This window comes from Gobio gobio (assembly GCF_949357685.1).
Source record: "Gobio gobio genome assembly, chromosome: 12".
Taxonomy (NCBI): domain Eukaryota; kingdom Metazoa; phylum Chordata; class Actinopteri; order Cypriniformes; family Gobionidae; genus Gobio; species Gobio gobio.
The window spans coordinates 45,946,874-45,965,346 of record NC_137105.1 but is presented as its reverse complement, the minus strand read 5'-3'; the positions used below and the strand labels follow the sequence as shown (position 1 = coordinate 45,965,346).

Here is an 18,473-nt window from a genome sequence, read left to right as displayed (position 1 = left end):
AGTGAACGGTGACTGTCACTATCATCTTTTGTGAAAGTCGTAGCGAGTAAATTAAGAATTTTTCATTTTGGGTTAACTATTCCTTTAAACATTTACTGCCAACACTCAAACTCGCCCTCTTGGTCGTTAACGTCTTGGATAAAATGAAAAACCTTGTATTCAATAACTACAAAACATTAGCCACATTGTATCCGAGTAGCGGCACAAATATCGGTTTTACAATTCCGGTCCGAGTCTATTTAAATAACTCCTGAAACTAACTAATAGTGATTTGAAAACCAACCACGACAGAATGAACAAACAAACAACATAAAAGTAGTGTTGTGCGTTATGTGTCACAATAAACGTTACACGACAGCCGTTTTTCATCGACACGTTACGTTAGTCTGTAACGTTAACTCATGATAATGTCGGTTGCAAGTAAAACTTTGATCCCATGTTCAAATTGAATTTAAAGTCTTATTACGGAGAGATCTGAAAAACACTACCTTAAATAAGGGCCCCTTCTCACTCCTCCTCTTCGTCCAGAACAGTTTCTTTCCCGAGTTCCTCAAAGTAGGGAATTCGCCATGGAAAAGGGATCCTGAAATCTTTGACCGCCCAGTTGGACACAAGTTTACACATTCAGGTCCGTATATCACAGCAAAGAACGGGTGATCGCTCTTGGGTCGTTCAGTCGAAACAGCAAAAGATCCAAGTCCGAGAGTTTCAGGCAGATTGAATTCAGAAGAAAGCAAAGAAAAACAGGAGAAGCGAGTTCCTGCGTCCGAGCGCCATGACGAGCTCTGTTGATACTGTGGGACTCTGCAGCGGACGTGTAGTCGGGAGGGAGGGTTTGCAAACCGCACAGCTGAGAGACTGCAGCAACCGCTTTCCGTTTTTAGGCTTTGTCCTAGATAAACAACCGAGATTCGGCACTTTTCGTCTGAATAAGCTAAATATATTCCTAAACCCTGCTGATTTAGTCTATCCGTAGTGGGCACTGGGCAACGTTTTTTACTGACAAATAGTTTGTTTAGAATCTCCGCCTGCGTCATATAGTGTCACAAATCACGAGAGACTCTGCAGAGGGATTTACACAAAAAATCCTCTAGTTGCAATCTCTCGGACGCGGCAAGTGAGATAAACCTAAGCTATGTTCTAAATAGTATACTTCTATACTACACTACTATTCCTAGGATATACAGTAAGCTATATCAGGGGCCATAGACATTGAGGGGGACAAGTCCCCCCGAAGAATTAGAAATGTCCAAATTGCCCCCCCCCCCCCAATATTTGATATTCTTGATGCTGCTCTGCTGTACTCTATTACACACACCTCTCTGTTTGTTGCTAGGATGACAAAGGTCAAATGTTTAATTTTTAGGTTAGTCTGCCTCTGTGGTCTAACAGCGCTCCTCACTGTCAGAATGAGTGTGATGGCCAATCAAATTAAAGAAGGCGGGGCTAACTGTTAGTGCAAATTCCAACAGGACACTTTAGTTATAGCAGTGAAAGAAAGCATGTAAGAGCTAAACATTTAATATTTGACAACTGTTTTACGATAAAAAAAACGTTCAGCGACCAACAGTTATATCAAGTGATGCAAACTAGGCCTTTTTTTATGAAATTGCACCATATTGAATTGAAAATATAACATTATTTATGTAAATCATAACTGAATTTGACGTGACAAGAAACGTTTTGCATTTTTACATATTAGGCAGGCCAAAATAAGAGTGAATGTGTGCATATTTAAATATTTATTTGCTAATAAACGTCATAACTACAATAGAACTGGAACTTTTTCTTATTTCTTTTTCTTATTATTTCTTATTTCCTTTTGTTTATTTCCCTTTTAATCCTTTAACAATTGAATTCCTTTAAATAAACCAATAAGACCAATACCACATGTCCACCCCCACCCCCCAAATTCAGTTTCATGAATTGCAAGAAATGTTAAATTAAATATCTTAATTAACTCATTATTTGGCTGAATTGCCAAGAGCTTATACAAACAACACTGGATTAAAAAAAAGCAAAATACATTTTAATTAAAAACATGTTTCAAAGATGATAATTTGCTTAATTAAATATCCACATAATTACAACAATATGGCAAACTACTTTTTAAATCATTTAACCTTGCATAATCATCCGTTAACATAGGCAATTAACAAGGCAATTTTCATATATTATATTACCATGAGGTAAATATTAATTATCTCTGAAACTTTTCGGTTTTATTCACCAAAGCTTTGCATCTCTCCTCCAGCGTGTGGCTCAAAGGTCAATTTTCCGCTAGCTTCCACATGCACACTGGCACACACAAAGGTTAACACGGAGGTGAGGCTGTCTGAAGATCAACCCGGTGTGTAAACCATACAAGAGAGCTTTTAACATGATTGTGGTTCATATCAGATCAAACGCTTCCCTGTTACATTATGGTCAAAATACCTCATAGTTTATAAAACAGGAAGTGTTTTCCATTTTATTCCACAAAGGCAGGTTTCATCCTACAAATAGAAGCCTCTGGCTTTGCTCTTTAAGGTTTCAGGAATTAAGGAATAGTTTTCTAGTCATTTAAATGAACACTATTGACAATGGATCTTTTTCTCTCTCTCTGGAACACGTTTTAAATATTTCTGAACATGCTTCAAAACCATATTGGACTCTTTTGACTTTCATCAAATGAACAGTTGAAACATTCTTCAAAATATCTTTTGTGTTTCATGAAATGTTTGGAACAAAACTATGATTGAATTGTTATTTATGTGTAAACCCCTGTTATTTTAGAATCATTGAGACGCTATTATTAAGGGCCAAGCACCGAATGGTGCGATGGGACCTATTGTATCCGTTAGTTTTCTTATTATTCTTCCGCCATGGGAGTCTATAGCAGCCCATAGAACCGAATGGTAAAAAGTTGTGGAATTTGGCACGCTGATAGAGGACAGTCCAAACATTCACCACAGCAAATTTGGAGTCTCTAGCTCAATCCCACTAGTGCCACCAATTGTTCAAAAAAAGTCATGAACATTTTCCCGCCAAAAAAAACGACTTTTTCAAACTCGTAGACGTTCATCCAATTTTCATGAAAATTTAATCAGATCATCTTCAGATTATGCTGGGAAAAAAATTATCATAAGCTTTTTGATGAACCTAACCGTTCTCGAATAACACGCAAACGAATTTGACGAAGAGCACGCCAAATTAGACGAGACGCTATATCTCCGCAATGCTCTAGCGTGTTCAGACCAAACTTGGTACATGTCATCATAAGCATAACCTGAGGCTACATGCCTCACTTTGGCACAGCGCCACCTACTGGTCCGGAGATATTAAACATTTACTTTGTAGTTTATAACTTCTGAATGGTTTGCCCAAAAATCTGAAAACTTTGAATGATACCTAATTTTCCCATATTGACTTCTGTGGATGTCGGCCATTTTGAATTTCTCCTAAAATGTTGTATTTTAAGAACACATTGTTGTATCGTTACGAAACTTGGTATGCGTCATCGAGACTATGCACTGAAGGTACTCAAAACGTTTCGAGACAGCACCACCTTGTGGGGTTAAATTATAATGACATTTCCAAAAATGCAAATAGCTTTTGATGAACTTTGGTCATGCTGAGAACAATGATATCCATATTTGCTTGAACTCGCTGTCCGCCATTTTGAATTTCTTTTGAATTTCGAACTCCTCCTTCGTTGGTCTGATTTCAGACCATGCCTGCAAAAATCTATCAAGCTTTTTGATAGACCAAACCATTCTCGAGTAAAGCATCAACAAATGATTTGATAACAGCGCCACCTATTGGTCAAAAGTGATAATCAAGTTATTCATATTACAGTGATTGTGATTTCTCAGCCATTTTGATCTAATCTAAAAACGTCTTTACTTACTCGTTGCAGATTTTCTTAAGCTCCTAGCCATGACTGCATCTCATTGTTCCTTATTGTGCTTGGCCCCGATAATCTCTGCTTGCAGCTATATTAGATTTTATTTGTATATTTTCTGTTTTAGTTAAAGTTTTAGTAATTTTGTAATTTAGTAGATAGATATTTTACTTTATAACATGTTAAATATGGATATTTTTCTTGCACGAATGCATCGCTTCGCTTCAGAAGGCCCTGGAGCTGTGTGGAGCACTTTTATGATGGATGGATGCACTTTTTTGGGCTTCAAATTTTGGGCTGCCATTTACAGCCATAATAAAGCCATATTTTTCAATTCATCTCAGATTGTGTTTGTCTGAAGAAGAATATCATATACACCTAGGATGGCTTGATGGTGAGTAAATTCTAGGGTAATTTTCATTTTTTGGGTGAACTATCCCTTTAAACAACCAAAATAAAATAAGTATAAAAAATATTTTTATATTGCATTTTATTTCAAGTAATCAAAATTAGTTTTTTTTTTTTTTTTATGGTTCTAGTAGTTATACCGACAATAACCCTGGTGTGAACTATCCCTTTAAGTCTTAAGTCTATAGTCTTTTCAGCTAAAGGCAAAGTTCTCAAGCCCTAAAGTCAACAGGAATTACATCATCAGGTTTCTACATCACCGGCTCTTATCGTGATGAAGTAATATATCTTGTAAGAATTTATTGCATTAAGCATAAACAGAGCTAGTCAAAGCCAATACGTGTAGCCTGCTTGTTCAAAAGCTTCTCAGTGTTTATTCACAGTAGCGCATATACTTCTAGACGCCATAGGAAGCGAAGAATTTATGTCCTGACTCATCAGTTTTACAGAGCCTGCAGAGAATGTTTACGCCAAAAGAGAAAACAGACTTCACAATGTTAGACTTCATGTTGAAATTGCCCTTTATTAGTATTTGGCTTGTCCTTTGTCTGCTCGAGGAAAAATTACAACACATCGTTGTGAGCAATTTGCACTCTTAACTAAATCGTGCCACTATAATGGCACCATTTGGTAAGCAAGTGTGTGTAATTGAGCTGAAACAGTTCATGAAGGGCTCATTTGAGCACATATGCATGTGAGCGCAACGTCTTTTGTCATGCCTTGGCTAATGAGCACAATAAATCAGAGAGAGAAAATAAATATGGTAAATATGTATGGAACACAGGGCGAGAGGAATAGTATTGCGAGCAGAGAGCGAGAGAGAATAATAAAGAAGTTAGATTTATGGTGGCACGGCTCTTGGATGTCAGAAGTGATCCCGCTGGAGCAGGCAGCGGCCCTCTGGTCATATTTCACTGTTGCCGGGGGTCATTTAGCCCACCCCTGAAGGGAGGGGCAGAGGCTGTAAAGCCTGGTGCAAATGTCTTGGATAACCCCGGAGGGAAGGCCTGCTTTGATTTATCACTGACCCAGTCACGGCCCAGTCCACTAGTGTTTTGAGTGCAGGTGATTCACAATAGTTGCGTGTTTTTTATAGCCATACGCATCTTCATTCTTTATGCAAAAGGAGAAAATAATGCCATTACACTCAAAGTGCCAGAGCTAGAAAGTTATGTCGGCTTTTCTTTTCCCCCCGAGTGAGTTTGTGATCAGCAATTTGCAGCCACACACACACGATTCTGCCACGTTCGAGGCGACAGCTGTGTCACGGGCAATAAAAAAGCGTGGAGGGGCTGAGCGAGAGAAACGGAGAGAAAGAGGAGACATGACAAATGCTTTTTCCTCAAAACATGAGAGCCAGCTCTGACAGACAGAATAATGGATTCAAGGATCCTTTGCAGCTTGAACGCATCTGTTTCCCAAGGCCGTGACAATCTACCACGACCATCTAAATCTTCAAAACTGTGAATCTGTGATCTAACATCAGACACGGAATAAGTGCAAGTCATTTTAGAAAACGCCAACACGACCGTCATTGAATCATTAAAGTCCAATCACTGATGCTTGACTATAATTAACAAAGTGTATAACCTATAAGTAGGTTTTACTTGGTCAACCATCTTCAACTAGACATAATATTATTGCCACGGTTACTGGATGCCCTTTGGTCAGTCCAGAATTTAGCAGTGCGTTTGACATTACACTAAAGAAAGAAAAGTGTGTTGGATTTACACGATTTAATCTTCTACATTGATCCCACATGAATCAATTAAATTAAACAAACATCATTTGTTAATGTAACTTCAACATTATGGAATGAAGTCATTTTAAGTGACCCAATGAAGTAGTCTCAAGGTGAATTGTACATGGCTCTCTGACATGATTCAGACATTCAGTATTCATGCAACACACATAAATGTTACTTCAGCAACACAGTTATGAAAATGATTGTATCAGTCGCACAGCCTAAGCAAATGCTCCACTCTTCTCCACAATGGCAACCCAGTGTAATTTAAATGGTTCTTATAATTCCAACATGATGGAACATTAAACACATTTACACCTTCTAAATGCTTTATTTCAACATTTACTCTCTCTTTATTCAGCCATATGCAAAGCATGCTGGGAACTAACAAGCCCCTTCCAGTTTCAGTTAACATGCAACACGTCATTCATGTAATCCCAACACAAACGGATTAAGTAAACTTCAATTTTACATATATTTAAGTGGATTGAACACAATCAAATTAAGTTAGGACAAAATGTATCGCTATTTATACTATTCTAGTATACTTTTAATGTATAGAGAGTTGCTCATTTGAATTAAGCAATTTGAAGAAGCAGCAGTAATCCAAAAAGAGCTTTTTTCCAGCAAGCCCACCAGATGGATTTGGTGCAAACAGGGATAGGTAATGCATAATTGAACATTAAACACTATTAAACACTATCAAATCTCCCCTTTTGCTCATCTTGCTCAAAAACACATAAAATAACACTTCATTTCAACATTTTTACTCTGCTCGTTAAGTCCTAAGCAAAGCATTCTGGGAATTACAGTTTCAGAAAAAAAATTTTTTTCGAGTTCTTGATTGGTTCACATTCACCCTAAATAATTGAATCTATAGATTACACATTTTAGAGAATTACATAAATCGAAAGCAAAGAAATCAAGTTTAGAAGAGAAAATCGCAAATAATATAATTGAGTAAATTGGACAATATGTGTTTTCCCGTTTTTTAGTGTACACTGTAAACCAGGGGTGTCCAATCCTGATCCTGGAGAGTTTAGCTTCAAGCCCAATTAAACACACCTGAACCAGTTAATCAAGGTCTTATTAGGCATACTAGAAACTTCCAGAAAGGTGTGTTGAGGCAAGTTGGAGCTAAACTCTGCAGGACAGTGGCCCTTCAGGACCGACTTTGGACACCCCTGCTGTAAACCCTAACGCTCAACATAGTTAATTGGTTTGAGTTGGACAAACTTAAATTAAACTAATTAGGTCAGTCAAATGAACTTTTATGAGTATTTAACACTTTCTTTTTCTTTCAAGTTCACAGAACTGATATATTTTAAGTAATCTGAATTGTATCATTGTTTTGAGTTTTATGAACTTGTTTCTTTTCATTTAGACGAACTTAAGTGTAACTGAAACTGAAAGGCACTTGAAAGGGAAAGTAAATGCTCAAATGCTTTTGCTTTGTGCAAGATTAATGTTAAGTGGGAGATTTAGTAGTGTTTAACGTTGTGTTATGCTTTGTTATGTTTCTGTTAATGTGGGTTTTTGGAGAGTTACCATCATGGTGACAAGTGGTGCATGCGGCTTGGTGTGAGAGCAAGTATGTTAAAGGTGCTGTATGTAAGTTTTTCACTTTACTAAAGCATAAAAATACCATGTTTGCAGAAATTTGAGAAACGTACTTAATTCACCTGCTTGTTTCTCTGAAAAACAATGGTACAGCCAGTTATTCTACTTTGAAATGTGCATTTTGTGTCAGAATCTCTGTTTTAGTTTTGGTCTGTGCGAAACCGCATGTTGCCAGTTTACCCAATAGTATTTCAACACCACAGGTTGTCAGCTGGCGGAAAACACTGCATATTTCAGCCATGATGGAAGCCAGCAAACAAACTGGGTCAGAGATCGCAGATTCCACCCGACCTAAAAAGCCTCGGAATCCATCTAAAAATCTCTATGAACGGAAGCACATTAAAACGCTGATAAATCTACTCATCAACTTACAGTGTGGCTTTTAATGTCAATTGCGCTCGCTACTGTTGCGTGTCCTCAAGCTGGCAACCCACGTGAGCGTCGAGTCTAAGGAGGAGGGGGCAGGGGAAACAAAGCTCTCCAATATTTGGAATTTGGACTGCACTACCCATTTCGACCACTAGCTGTCAATCCTACATCCCTCATCTTTAAATGCTTTATATTGCTACAGTCATTCAGCAAGTGCTATACCATGCTATTGTTGACATGTTAGCAAATTAGCATTTTCTGAATTAGCCAAGTTTATACTAATAAAAATGTTCACATTGAGGTTACATGAAAATTTTAAGTTAAATGTATAGATTAGTGTACTCAAACATTTGAAGTTAAGAACAATTAAAATGTATAATTATAAAATAAAAACATGCCAGTTCTGCTTACTTAAAGCTGCAGTCCGTGACTTTTAGCGCTCTAGCAGTTAATAAACAGAACTGCATGCGTCTTGCGGAAGAACATTGCAGCCGGAGCTACTTCTCTCTGTTTATGTCTATGGCGAGTCACGCAGGGACTGTGCTCCTCCGCAGCGGTTCCTTACCAGACCGGTCTGAAATAGTCCCAATATAACACTGTACCATAAGGATTCAGGGTAAGACAAAAACACGGTTTGGAAAATGGATTCATGTTGTACATTCTCATTATATATTTTTTGTAAATCTTGGAACACAAAAAAAAATTACAGACAGCAGCTTTAAACTTTGAATTTCTGTACTTAAAAATTTTGAGGCAACTGATTGCCTCACATTTTTTGAGTTTTGCCAACTTATTCTGGTTTACAGTGTATCTGTCATGATTCACCATCACCTGATCACCACCTGAGGGCACTTCACCCCGGACTGTCACTCCATCAAGGACTACATCTCCCATAATACTTTGCCCGGACTCTTCAGCACTCATTGATTACATCCACCTGTGTCTCATTACCCCGTTTACCTCACCCTATATAAGCCTGGTTATCTCGTTCATTCATTGCAAAGTCTTGTTTGTTGCAACACTGCATTTCTGAGCATTCTCCCTGATTTCTTGTCTCTTGGTCTTGGATTACTTGCCTGTTCTGTGGATTACCCTTTTGCCTGTTTGGACTGCTTGCCTGTGTATGACCTTTTGCCTGTTTTTGACTACAATTGTGGATTATCCTTTAATAAAGCTGCATTTGGATTCTCAGCCTTTGTCTCTCGGAGCAGTCCGTTACAGAGTCCAATGCCCACGGTTAAATACACCGCTGGAACTTTAATGTTGTGGGCCTATTTTTTTGCTGGAGGTCCTGGACATCATTAGCCTGACGTCGTCATACTCAATTCTAGTCAGAATATGAGTCTGATACTGCTCCGTTGGGCTGTGATTATGGGGCGTGTTTCAACCGAACCAGGAAAGACCTCAATTGGATAGACCCACAACCAATCAGAGCAACGGAGCGACGCATAATGTTAGTTGTCAAATGTCAACAGAACTCAACTGCACACAGTGTTGCCAAGCCCGCGGGTTGACCCAATTATGTGATATACAGACCCACACTGTAAAATCCAACAGTTGTTCTTACTAAGACTTTTTTAGTAAACTTTACTTAATGTCCAATAATTTGTTGACCTTACTTAAAACAAGTAAGTAATCTGAACTATTTGCATGCTATGCCTTCGTTACTTAGAAAACTCAAGTAAACATTACTTGACTGGTTTGAGTACCATTTTGCCAAAGCAAAAAAACAAGCGGGTGGACGGGCGGACGGGCAAAGTGTTTTTGAGGCGGGGCAATTTTTTCTAGACTTATCACTCATTTCCTCCACTTCTTCTCACCATAATTGTGATTAGTGTTCCCTTTGGTTGGACACTTGGAACTTCATTCATATTATAATAATTAACTTCCTATTAATGCAGCAATGCAACAAGAAATTGATTTCAAAACAAGGGAAGTAATATATATATATGTATATATGTATATATATGTATATGTAATATTTGTCCATTAATGATATAGAACTTAACAATTTTTCATGTCAAATAATGACCTTTTAACATTTTTTTTGCTAATATTTATGGCATAACCTTTTAATTGAGTTGATATAATCCCTCTATGTTTGTCACAATATCATTTGACCATGCTCGAGTGTGTCACACACACACTTCAACATACAGCATGCAAAACACAACAATGGTAACGGACTTTGGATTTTTTTTTGGATTAAAATTGATTTTTTTTATTTATTTTTGTATTATTAATACAACCTTTACTATTTTAATTGCTGTCATTATTGGGGTTATACTGACAAAAGACAAATAGTAAAATAAAGGCAAACATAGTAAAACGAAGCAATTAATTTATTCATGCCACAATGCACTCTGGGAGTACACTTCCTCAGATCCCAGATAGAATTAAGTTGAACAGTCTTACGGTTTAAGTAAGAACAACTTAATGCAATTAAGTAATGCTTACTTAATTGAATTAAGGCAACAAGTTTACACAATTGCACAATTTAATTAAGTAAACTGAACTAATTAGTTTTTACAGTGCAGGAATGTGAATTTTAGCAGGAAGCCCTGCCGAAATAACACATATTTTTACCCCCCAAATGCCTTTTTTTTTTTTTCAGAGAAAAATGTTTCTATTTTCTAAAAAAAAAATTATTTTCACAGCCGCCTTTGCTCATATTTACCAAGGGTGCAAATATTAGTGGAGGGCACTGTGCAGCCTATCCTGGTGGTGTGGTAGGTTATAACAACAGTGCTCTTTGTACTTGACATTAATTTACACAGTTTAGGGATACATTGTAGATTTAGTTAATGTGTATCAGATAAATAAGTGATATTATATAAAGGGTTGACACATAGCACAAACAGACTTTGAAGCGAAATGTGTCACAACACTCCCTGATCTCCCCACTTAAACACATTTCTTTGCACCAAATGTTCTCTGCACTTCGTCATCTAATGCTCTTTCCCTCTCTATCCTACTCCAATACATCTATCAATACAAGCTTTGCAGCCTGCGCTATCGATAACCTCACCGTTCCCATCTCAGCAGAACTCCAGCAGGATATTGAATGTCTGTTTCCACACCAGAGACAGTTAATAGTGCAGAGGTTAATGAAAGAGCAGTATTAATCTGCCTTCAGGTGGGGGAGGTTTTTAACTCAACCTAACCCACTTTAAGAAGCCCACAGAGAGACTGTACAAATAAACTAGATCTGCGTTTTCAACTCTCAGAGACGGCAAAATTATACCTCCAGGCAAAACACTTGTCAGATTAGGCACAAAGCCATCGGTGAAATTAGCGAGGTCAGACATAAACGATTCATTCATGTGTGCGCATGGCAAACGGAGCGTGAATATGTATGCATTGCATATGAGACATTGCCTTTTGGGAGCCGAAACCGGGAAGTCAATTAACTCAACCCCTGGGATTTGATAAATGGGTAAAAGATAGGAATGGAGGGTGAGACAAGGATAACCGCCTTTTCTTGCACAATCCATTCTGCTGTCTTATTGCCTCGTTCCACTGACCTCATCAGTCATGAACTTATTAAACATTCCCAGTGTCCAGCACAGGCCTTGATTAAAAGTCCCCCCCCGACTCCTGACCGGGAGTATTGAACATTATATCAATGCAATGAATCATTGAAATGTTCGTATCATGAGCCCAACTTTGACTTGCAATGGTAAACGAGTGTCATCATATCTGTAAGCAGTCGTTTAGATGATAAATAGTTAATTACATTGCCTTTTTTAATCGAAAGCATTTCAGGAGCATTAGCCGTAACGGTGTGATTAATGACACCCTGCCATTTCTAAAATGGCACTACAACATATACGTCTTGCTAAAGAATTAAAAGGCACTCAGATGAGAGTAAAGCTCTGCCATGTTGAAGAAAATAAAAATCCACTCTTCCATCCATCAGTGCTTCCTTGTACACCGTCATTTATTCTCCCACTGGATGAAGGAGCTGTATTTGCATAGCGCAGAGCCATCAACGAGGCATAATTAACTGTGACAATGGATATAAAAAACATACAAAGCATGAAACAGAGTGAGGCTAACTGATATCACAGAAAGTGTTTGCCTGGTAGTTCAGGTCAACATGCTTATTATATAACACTTTCTATGAAGTCCATGCTTATAGTAAATGATAGCCCCATTTATACTTATTTATATGTAAGTATTACTTTTCTATAAATTATAAGTCATGCATGCTTTTTCAATGCATGCTCATAATCCATTCACTGATTTATACACCGATCAGGCATAACATTTTGACCACCTTTATCTTAATATTGTGTTGCTCTCTCTTTTGCTGACCCGTAGAGGCATGGACTCCACTAGACTCCTGAAGGTGTACTGTGGTATCTGGCACTAAGATGTTAGCAGCAGAACCTTTAAGTCCTGTAAGTTGCGAGTTGAGGCCTCCATGGATTGGACTTGTCTGTTCAGCACATCCCACAGATGCTCGATTGGATTGAGATCTGGGGAATCTGGAGGCCAAGTCAACACCTCAAACTCGTGTTCCTCAAACCATTCCTGAACCATTTTTGCTTTGTGTCAGGAGCATTATCTGCTGAAAGAGCCAGAGCCACCAGGGAATACCGTTTCCATGAAAGGGTGTTCATGGTCTGCAACAATGCTTAGGTAGGTGGTACGTGTCAAAGTAACATCCACATGGATGGCAGGACCCAAGGTTTCCCAGCAGAACATTTCCCAAAGCATCACTGCCTACGGCTTGCCTTCATCCCATAGTGCATCCTGAAACGTGATTCATCAGACCAGGCCACCTTCTTCCATTGCTCTGTGGTCCAGTTCTGAAGCTCACGTGCCACTGTTGGCTCTTTTGGCGGTGTACAGGGGTCAGCATGGGCACCCTGACTGGTCTGCGGCTATGCCGCCCCATAAGCAACAAACTGTGATGCTCTGTGTATTCTGACACCTTTCTATCAGAACCAGCATTAACTTCTTGAGCAATTTGAGCTCCAGTAGCTCATCCGTTTGATCGGACCACACAGGCCAGCCTTCGCTCTCCACGTACTTGGCCGCCCATGACCCTGTCGCCGGTTCACCACTGTTCCTTCCTTGGAGCACTTTTGATAGAGACTGACCACTGCAGACTGGTATCACCCCACAAGAGCTGCAGTTTTGGAGATGCTCTGACCCAGTCATCTAGCCATCACAATTTGTCAAACTCACTCAAATCCTTACGTTTGCCCATTTTCCTGCTTCTAACACATCAACTTTGAGGACAAAATGTTCTCTTGCTGCCTAATATATCCCACCCACTAACAGGTTCTGTGATGAAGAGATAATCTGTGTTATTCACTTCACCAGTCATAATGTTATGCCTGATCGGTGTAAATGATCAAATATAAGAGTTCCAGAGACACTTGTTTGCCCTACCAATTAGTTATCAATTATGTATTTAATGGATAATTGTTTGCATTAGAGGTCATCACGAATGGTAATTTTGATTTGTTAAAAATCTCCTCAGCCGTATGGTATTGCTTAGCAGTTTGGAATTATACTTAAAAAAATATTGTTGCAGTGTTTTGCTAGTATGTAACATAAAAAAAGATATACTTTTTTCAACTGTTTGTATTAACGATTTGTTCCCCCCCTCTCTTTCGGAGCACATAGAGAAGCTACGGTGGCCGACACAGGACAAAAATGTCGTCTGAGACAGCAGAGAGTGGCTGCGTCCCAATTGCCTACTTATACACTACGTCCTAAAAGTATGTACTTTTTGTGAAGAAAAAGTACATACTTTTGAGTGTGTAGCAGAAGAGTGTGCAAGCTTTGGGACATACTACTTCGTCATCTTTAACGGACTCTGTTACGAGCATCCCGTCACCGTTTAAACTGCCCTGTCAATCATCGTCACAGTTCAAATCCTCCACATTCAATTTAATTTCCTACCGTATCGGAGAGAAATGTAGTCGCTCGTTGATCTGCCATTTGTGGGTCTTTAATGCAGAGACTCCTCTCATGTGTTTGCAAAGTTAATGGCCAAACGTATCATTACAAAAGTTCACAATGCTGCTGAAGGAGAAATACAATGTGGATAATATTGAATAAATATCTTTTCGTCAGGTTAAATACTGATAATTGCTCACTCAAACCACTTTATCTAATCCTCTCTACTTAACTGTCGGACTCGCGTAACCGTCTTGTTCGTAGTTTTTTAACACTTTTTATCCGCGTTTGTAGTTCTAATCGAATCCTCGTCCATCTCGCAATGGGTTGTGGGCAATATCAGCCGTTAGAGTGCGCATCGATCTGCACTTCGGATTCTGACCGGAAATAGTTGACCATCCGGGAATCTTTGGAATACTCTTTTCAACATACTACGATTTGGGACATACTAATTATTTTTTCGAATACTATTTAGTACGGATAGTATGCGAATTGGGACGCAGCAAGTGACTAGCGCCCTGTAGTTTGTCCGTTTAGGGCTACTGTAGAAACATGACGGCACAAAATGGCGACTTCACTGTAAGGGGACCTGCGGTGTATGGAGATCTAAGGTAATAAAAACATAACGGTTCATTATGTAAAGTCTTCTCTTTATACTATACTGAAAACATAGTTATGTATATTATATTGCATTTCTGTCAATATATCATCATAAATATTACACACTGTACCTTTAATGAGTCTATAAATATGTTTATAAAATAGTAATACTTAAAGGAGCAATAATTCATTATAAAGCATGGACTTCATAGAAAGTGTTATTGAAGTCTCTTATGCAAGGCTGCATTTATTTAAACTAAAATACAAAAGAGTAACATTGTGAAACTATTTTCTGTTTGAATATTTAAAATGTAATTTATTCCTGTGACGGCAAAGCTGAAATCACCATAACTCCAGTCTTCAGTGTCACACGATCCTTCAGAAATCATTCTAATATGAGGATTTGCTGCTCAAGAAACATTTCTTCATATTTATTAATGTTGTGTTGCCTAATATCCCGTAGTAAAGACTAGTGAAAGCTGATGATTATTGGGGCCCACAGCAGCCTGCACATGGGCCCTGAATACCCCAGCTATGGCCCTGAAGAGCATTTATTCGAAATAGAAATTGTTTATACGTAACATATAAACATAACATGTATTACGCAACATAATAAATGTTTTATGCATCCTTACTGAATAAAAGTACTTCTTTCTTTCTGACCTCAAACTTTTAAACAGTAGTATACATCCACAAAATAATTTGATAATACAATTATCTTGGTCGGAATACACATGAATGAATTTCGGAAAGGCTTGATTTAATGAAAGCAAACACTATGTGGCTCGAGATATCTGGCAAAGACACAACTTACACACACACCCACAATAGTTTGTGGTTGTCTGAGAATGTATGGGTGTTCTGTGATAAGGGGAAACCCCTCCATGCTTCCAGCCAATTCTCCTGACAGCTGCACGGTTGCTGCTGACTGACAGCTCACCCGACCAATCAGGTGGAGGATAGGAGAAGAAAATCCCGCCTGTCTAGGTAGCTGAAAACAGATATTGGCAACTGATTTTAGCTCAGCTGTTTCGCATCCAAAGCGGAGTGTTTTATTGCCAAATACCCACACACAGGCACATTCTTTGAAAAAAAGCCCCCCAAAAAACAAGTTTATTTCAGTACAAAGATATATATATATATTCTGACATGCAATCAAACAGTAATGCTTGCAACTTATTTAACAGTTTTCTGTACACTTTCAAGTACCGCATTCTGCCAGCAACTAAAACCATCTCAATACATCTGCGTAAAACATGCACAACGCGTGTGCACAACATTAACAAAAGCTTTTAAAGTGATAGTTCACCGAATATTACAATTCTCTCATCATTTACTCACCATCACGTCGTTTCAAACCACACACACTTTCATTCTATGGACAAAAAAATTTCAACATTCTTCAGAATATCTTCTTTTATACGGGTCTGAAATGACATGAGGGTGAGTAAATTATGACAGAATATACATTTTTAGGGGTTAACTATCTCTCATAAGTGTGCTAGTGCACTTTATATGCATAGTAACTCTCCGTAAATAACAGTCCTGAAATAACGCTTTAATATACACCAGTAAGAAATCTTGAAAGAGGCAAAATAATATTTGAGCATGTTATGAAGACATGTAAAAAGTATATAAAAAAAAATGTCAGAAGACTGGTAAGTTTAGACTAGTCTGTTGTCTGAGGTAGACAGCTGGTTAAAACCCGCTGCCTGTTGTGTGCAAGCACCTGATATTGGGCAGATAATTGACCTCTGACCCCTGAAATAGACCTCCCTGGCCAGTCTAGAGCCTTAAAAAGCCGTTTCCATGGCTTCAGCTGTTGTGAATACAGCAGGAGCAGCATTTTCACATACAGTCTGTCATCGGCTAGGAGGACACACATGTACATCTCTGTCTGAGAGTTATTACTTCTCGCCTGCTAACACTCGGCTACGCTTTGGTTAAATAGAATTATCCACAGCACATTTATATGCACAGAATTTACAGAGAAGTGCTTCAGTGACTTGGGATATGGAAGTAGAACTACAGTCAACCGTGGACTCCAAACTGCCCATGCCTGAGTGGCCCATTTCCCCTTTCCCCCAATCCCCCACAGCACCTCCTCGGCCTGTCAGAGTGCATCATGGGAACACTTCAGCCTGCCAGCAGATTGTCCAAGGCTGCCAACAGGACGGATGAATAACTTCTATTCATCATTATCTGAGAGAGAGCGAAAGAAGAGAAAGAAACAGAGGAACTGTTATAGGATAATCAAGTCGCTTATGAGACGGAGATCTGAAGAAAACTTCCAGGGTATATTCCTGGTGTCAGAGGTCACATTAAAGTCCATAAACTGGAGTTAGCCCTGAACACAGTGTAAATGCCAGGAATACCCTCACATCAATCAGAGGCTGCTACATACACAAGCAGACACATGTATGCGCCTTAACCCAAATGATGTGACCTGACCCGAATGCCCTGGAACTGCTCAGAGACGTACACGAGCAGGCACTGCGGATCGGAACAGTTTGTCTATTTCACTCCAACTAATTCTGTTTGGACAAGTGACGCACTAAAGGCACAATATGTACAATGTTTTGTTTAAAAGATCCAAAAACCAATAGAACAATATCCCAAAACGCTTTAATATATGATGTGTTTTATTAGACAGGTGAGCAACTGTCTGGATACATTCATCGACAGTAAAGATGCACCGATTGCAATTTTCTTGGCTGATTCCGATTTCCGATTTTTTGTTAATGAGATCGGCCGATACCGATTTTTGCCGATTCCGATTTTCTTTCTAAGAACTATAATTGACAGCATATACAAACAAAAATCCACTTTTTCTTCAAAGCTAATTTTTTTTTATTCTAAAAGAAATTATTAAACATTACAACAGGATCTTCTCTCACTTAAACAAGTCTCAAAAAATAAGTGTTCTGTGCCTGGAAAGAAGTAGAAATAACAAATAACTGAAAATCAGTTGCTTTATGAAACAAAACATTATAAATTGACCTTTTTCTCTTTTTTACTAAAGTACAAAAGATCCTATGAATGAACAAACCTGAAGTGTACAATATTCCTCCAAATAATAGTTCATTAATTTGGGTAATAAATGTTGCCAGCTAGGGATGTCACGGTACCAACATTCCAGTAGTCGGTACCAATACCATAAAAAAATTATTTTATAAAATGTCGGTACCACAGCTAAATGTAATTTTATATATATTATATATTATATATATATATTATATATATATATATATATATATATATATATATATATATATATATATATATATATATATATATATATATATATATATATATATATATATATATATATATATATATATATATATATATATATATATATATATATATATATATATTATTATTATTTTTAATTTTACCATACATTTCTTTAATTAAATGTATTAAGTTTATTATTTATGATGATAATCATTATAAGTAAATAATACATAAACATTTAAAGGCTGTATGCTGTTTAAAAGTAAACATTGTTTATAAAAATTAAAAAAGATCAAGTGAAAAATAATCAACCATTTAAGCATAATGATTATTATTAGTAGAGACGTATTATTTTAACATAGAGCCAGCGCTAAATCTACTGTAGGCTACAACAGTAGCCTAATATATTCTGTCAATCAAATTTTTTTTAAACCGAACTTTTATTTTGACGGGTTGCCGTTGCCCTTGAGTTTCTGTGTTCATGATATGACAGTTCTCTCAAATGAAACGGTAAATTCTCATGAAGTGACGGTTTATGCGTTCGGCTGATCATCCAGCGCCATGAAGTCCATAATTTCTTTGTAATTGCTTTGGGCTTTTCGCTGCTTATACCAAGGAAAGATAGGAGAGGCTGCAGACCTGTGGCTGGCTCTGAGCTCCTTTACCTTTAACGTTAACGTTACCTTCTTCAAACTG

At 37.9% G+C, this 18,473-nt stretch overlaps 2 protein-coding genes across 4 annotated transcripts in view; both read right to left on the bottom strand.

Annotated features, from left to right (window-relative positions):
- Positions 1–796, bottom strand: part of sh3rf1 (SH3 domain containing ring finger 1) — a 96,965-nt gene extending 96,169 nt beyond the window's left edge. Inside the window, exon 1 of the mRNA XM_079831641.1 lies at positions 489–796. The gene's annotated coding sequence lies outside the window, so the exon portion shown is untranslated. The remainder of the gene's footprint in view (positions 1–488) is intronic.
- A 14,462-nt stretch (positions 797–15,258) lies between these two features.
- Positions 15,259–18,473, bottom strand: part of nek1 (NIMA-related kinase 1) — a 51,278-nt gene continuing 48,063 nt past the window's right edge. For all 3 annotated transcript variants that reach the window (XM_079830599.1, XM_079830600.1, XM_079830601.1), the window contains one exon: positions 15,259–16,742. In XM_079830599.1, coding sequence (XP_079686725.1) covers positions 16,729–16,742 — 14 coding nt within the window. In that variant the 3' untranslated portion in view covers positions 15,259–16,728. The remainder of the gene's footprint in view (positions 16,743–18,473) is intronic.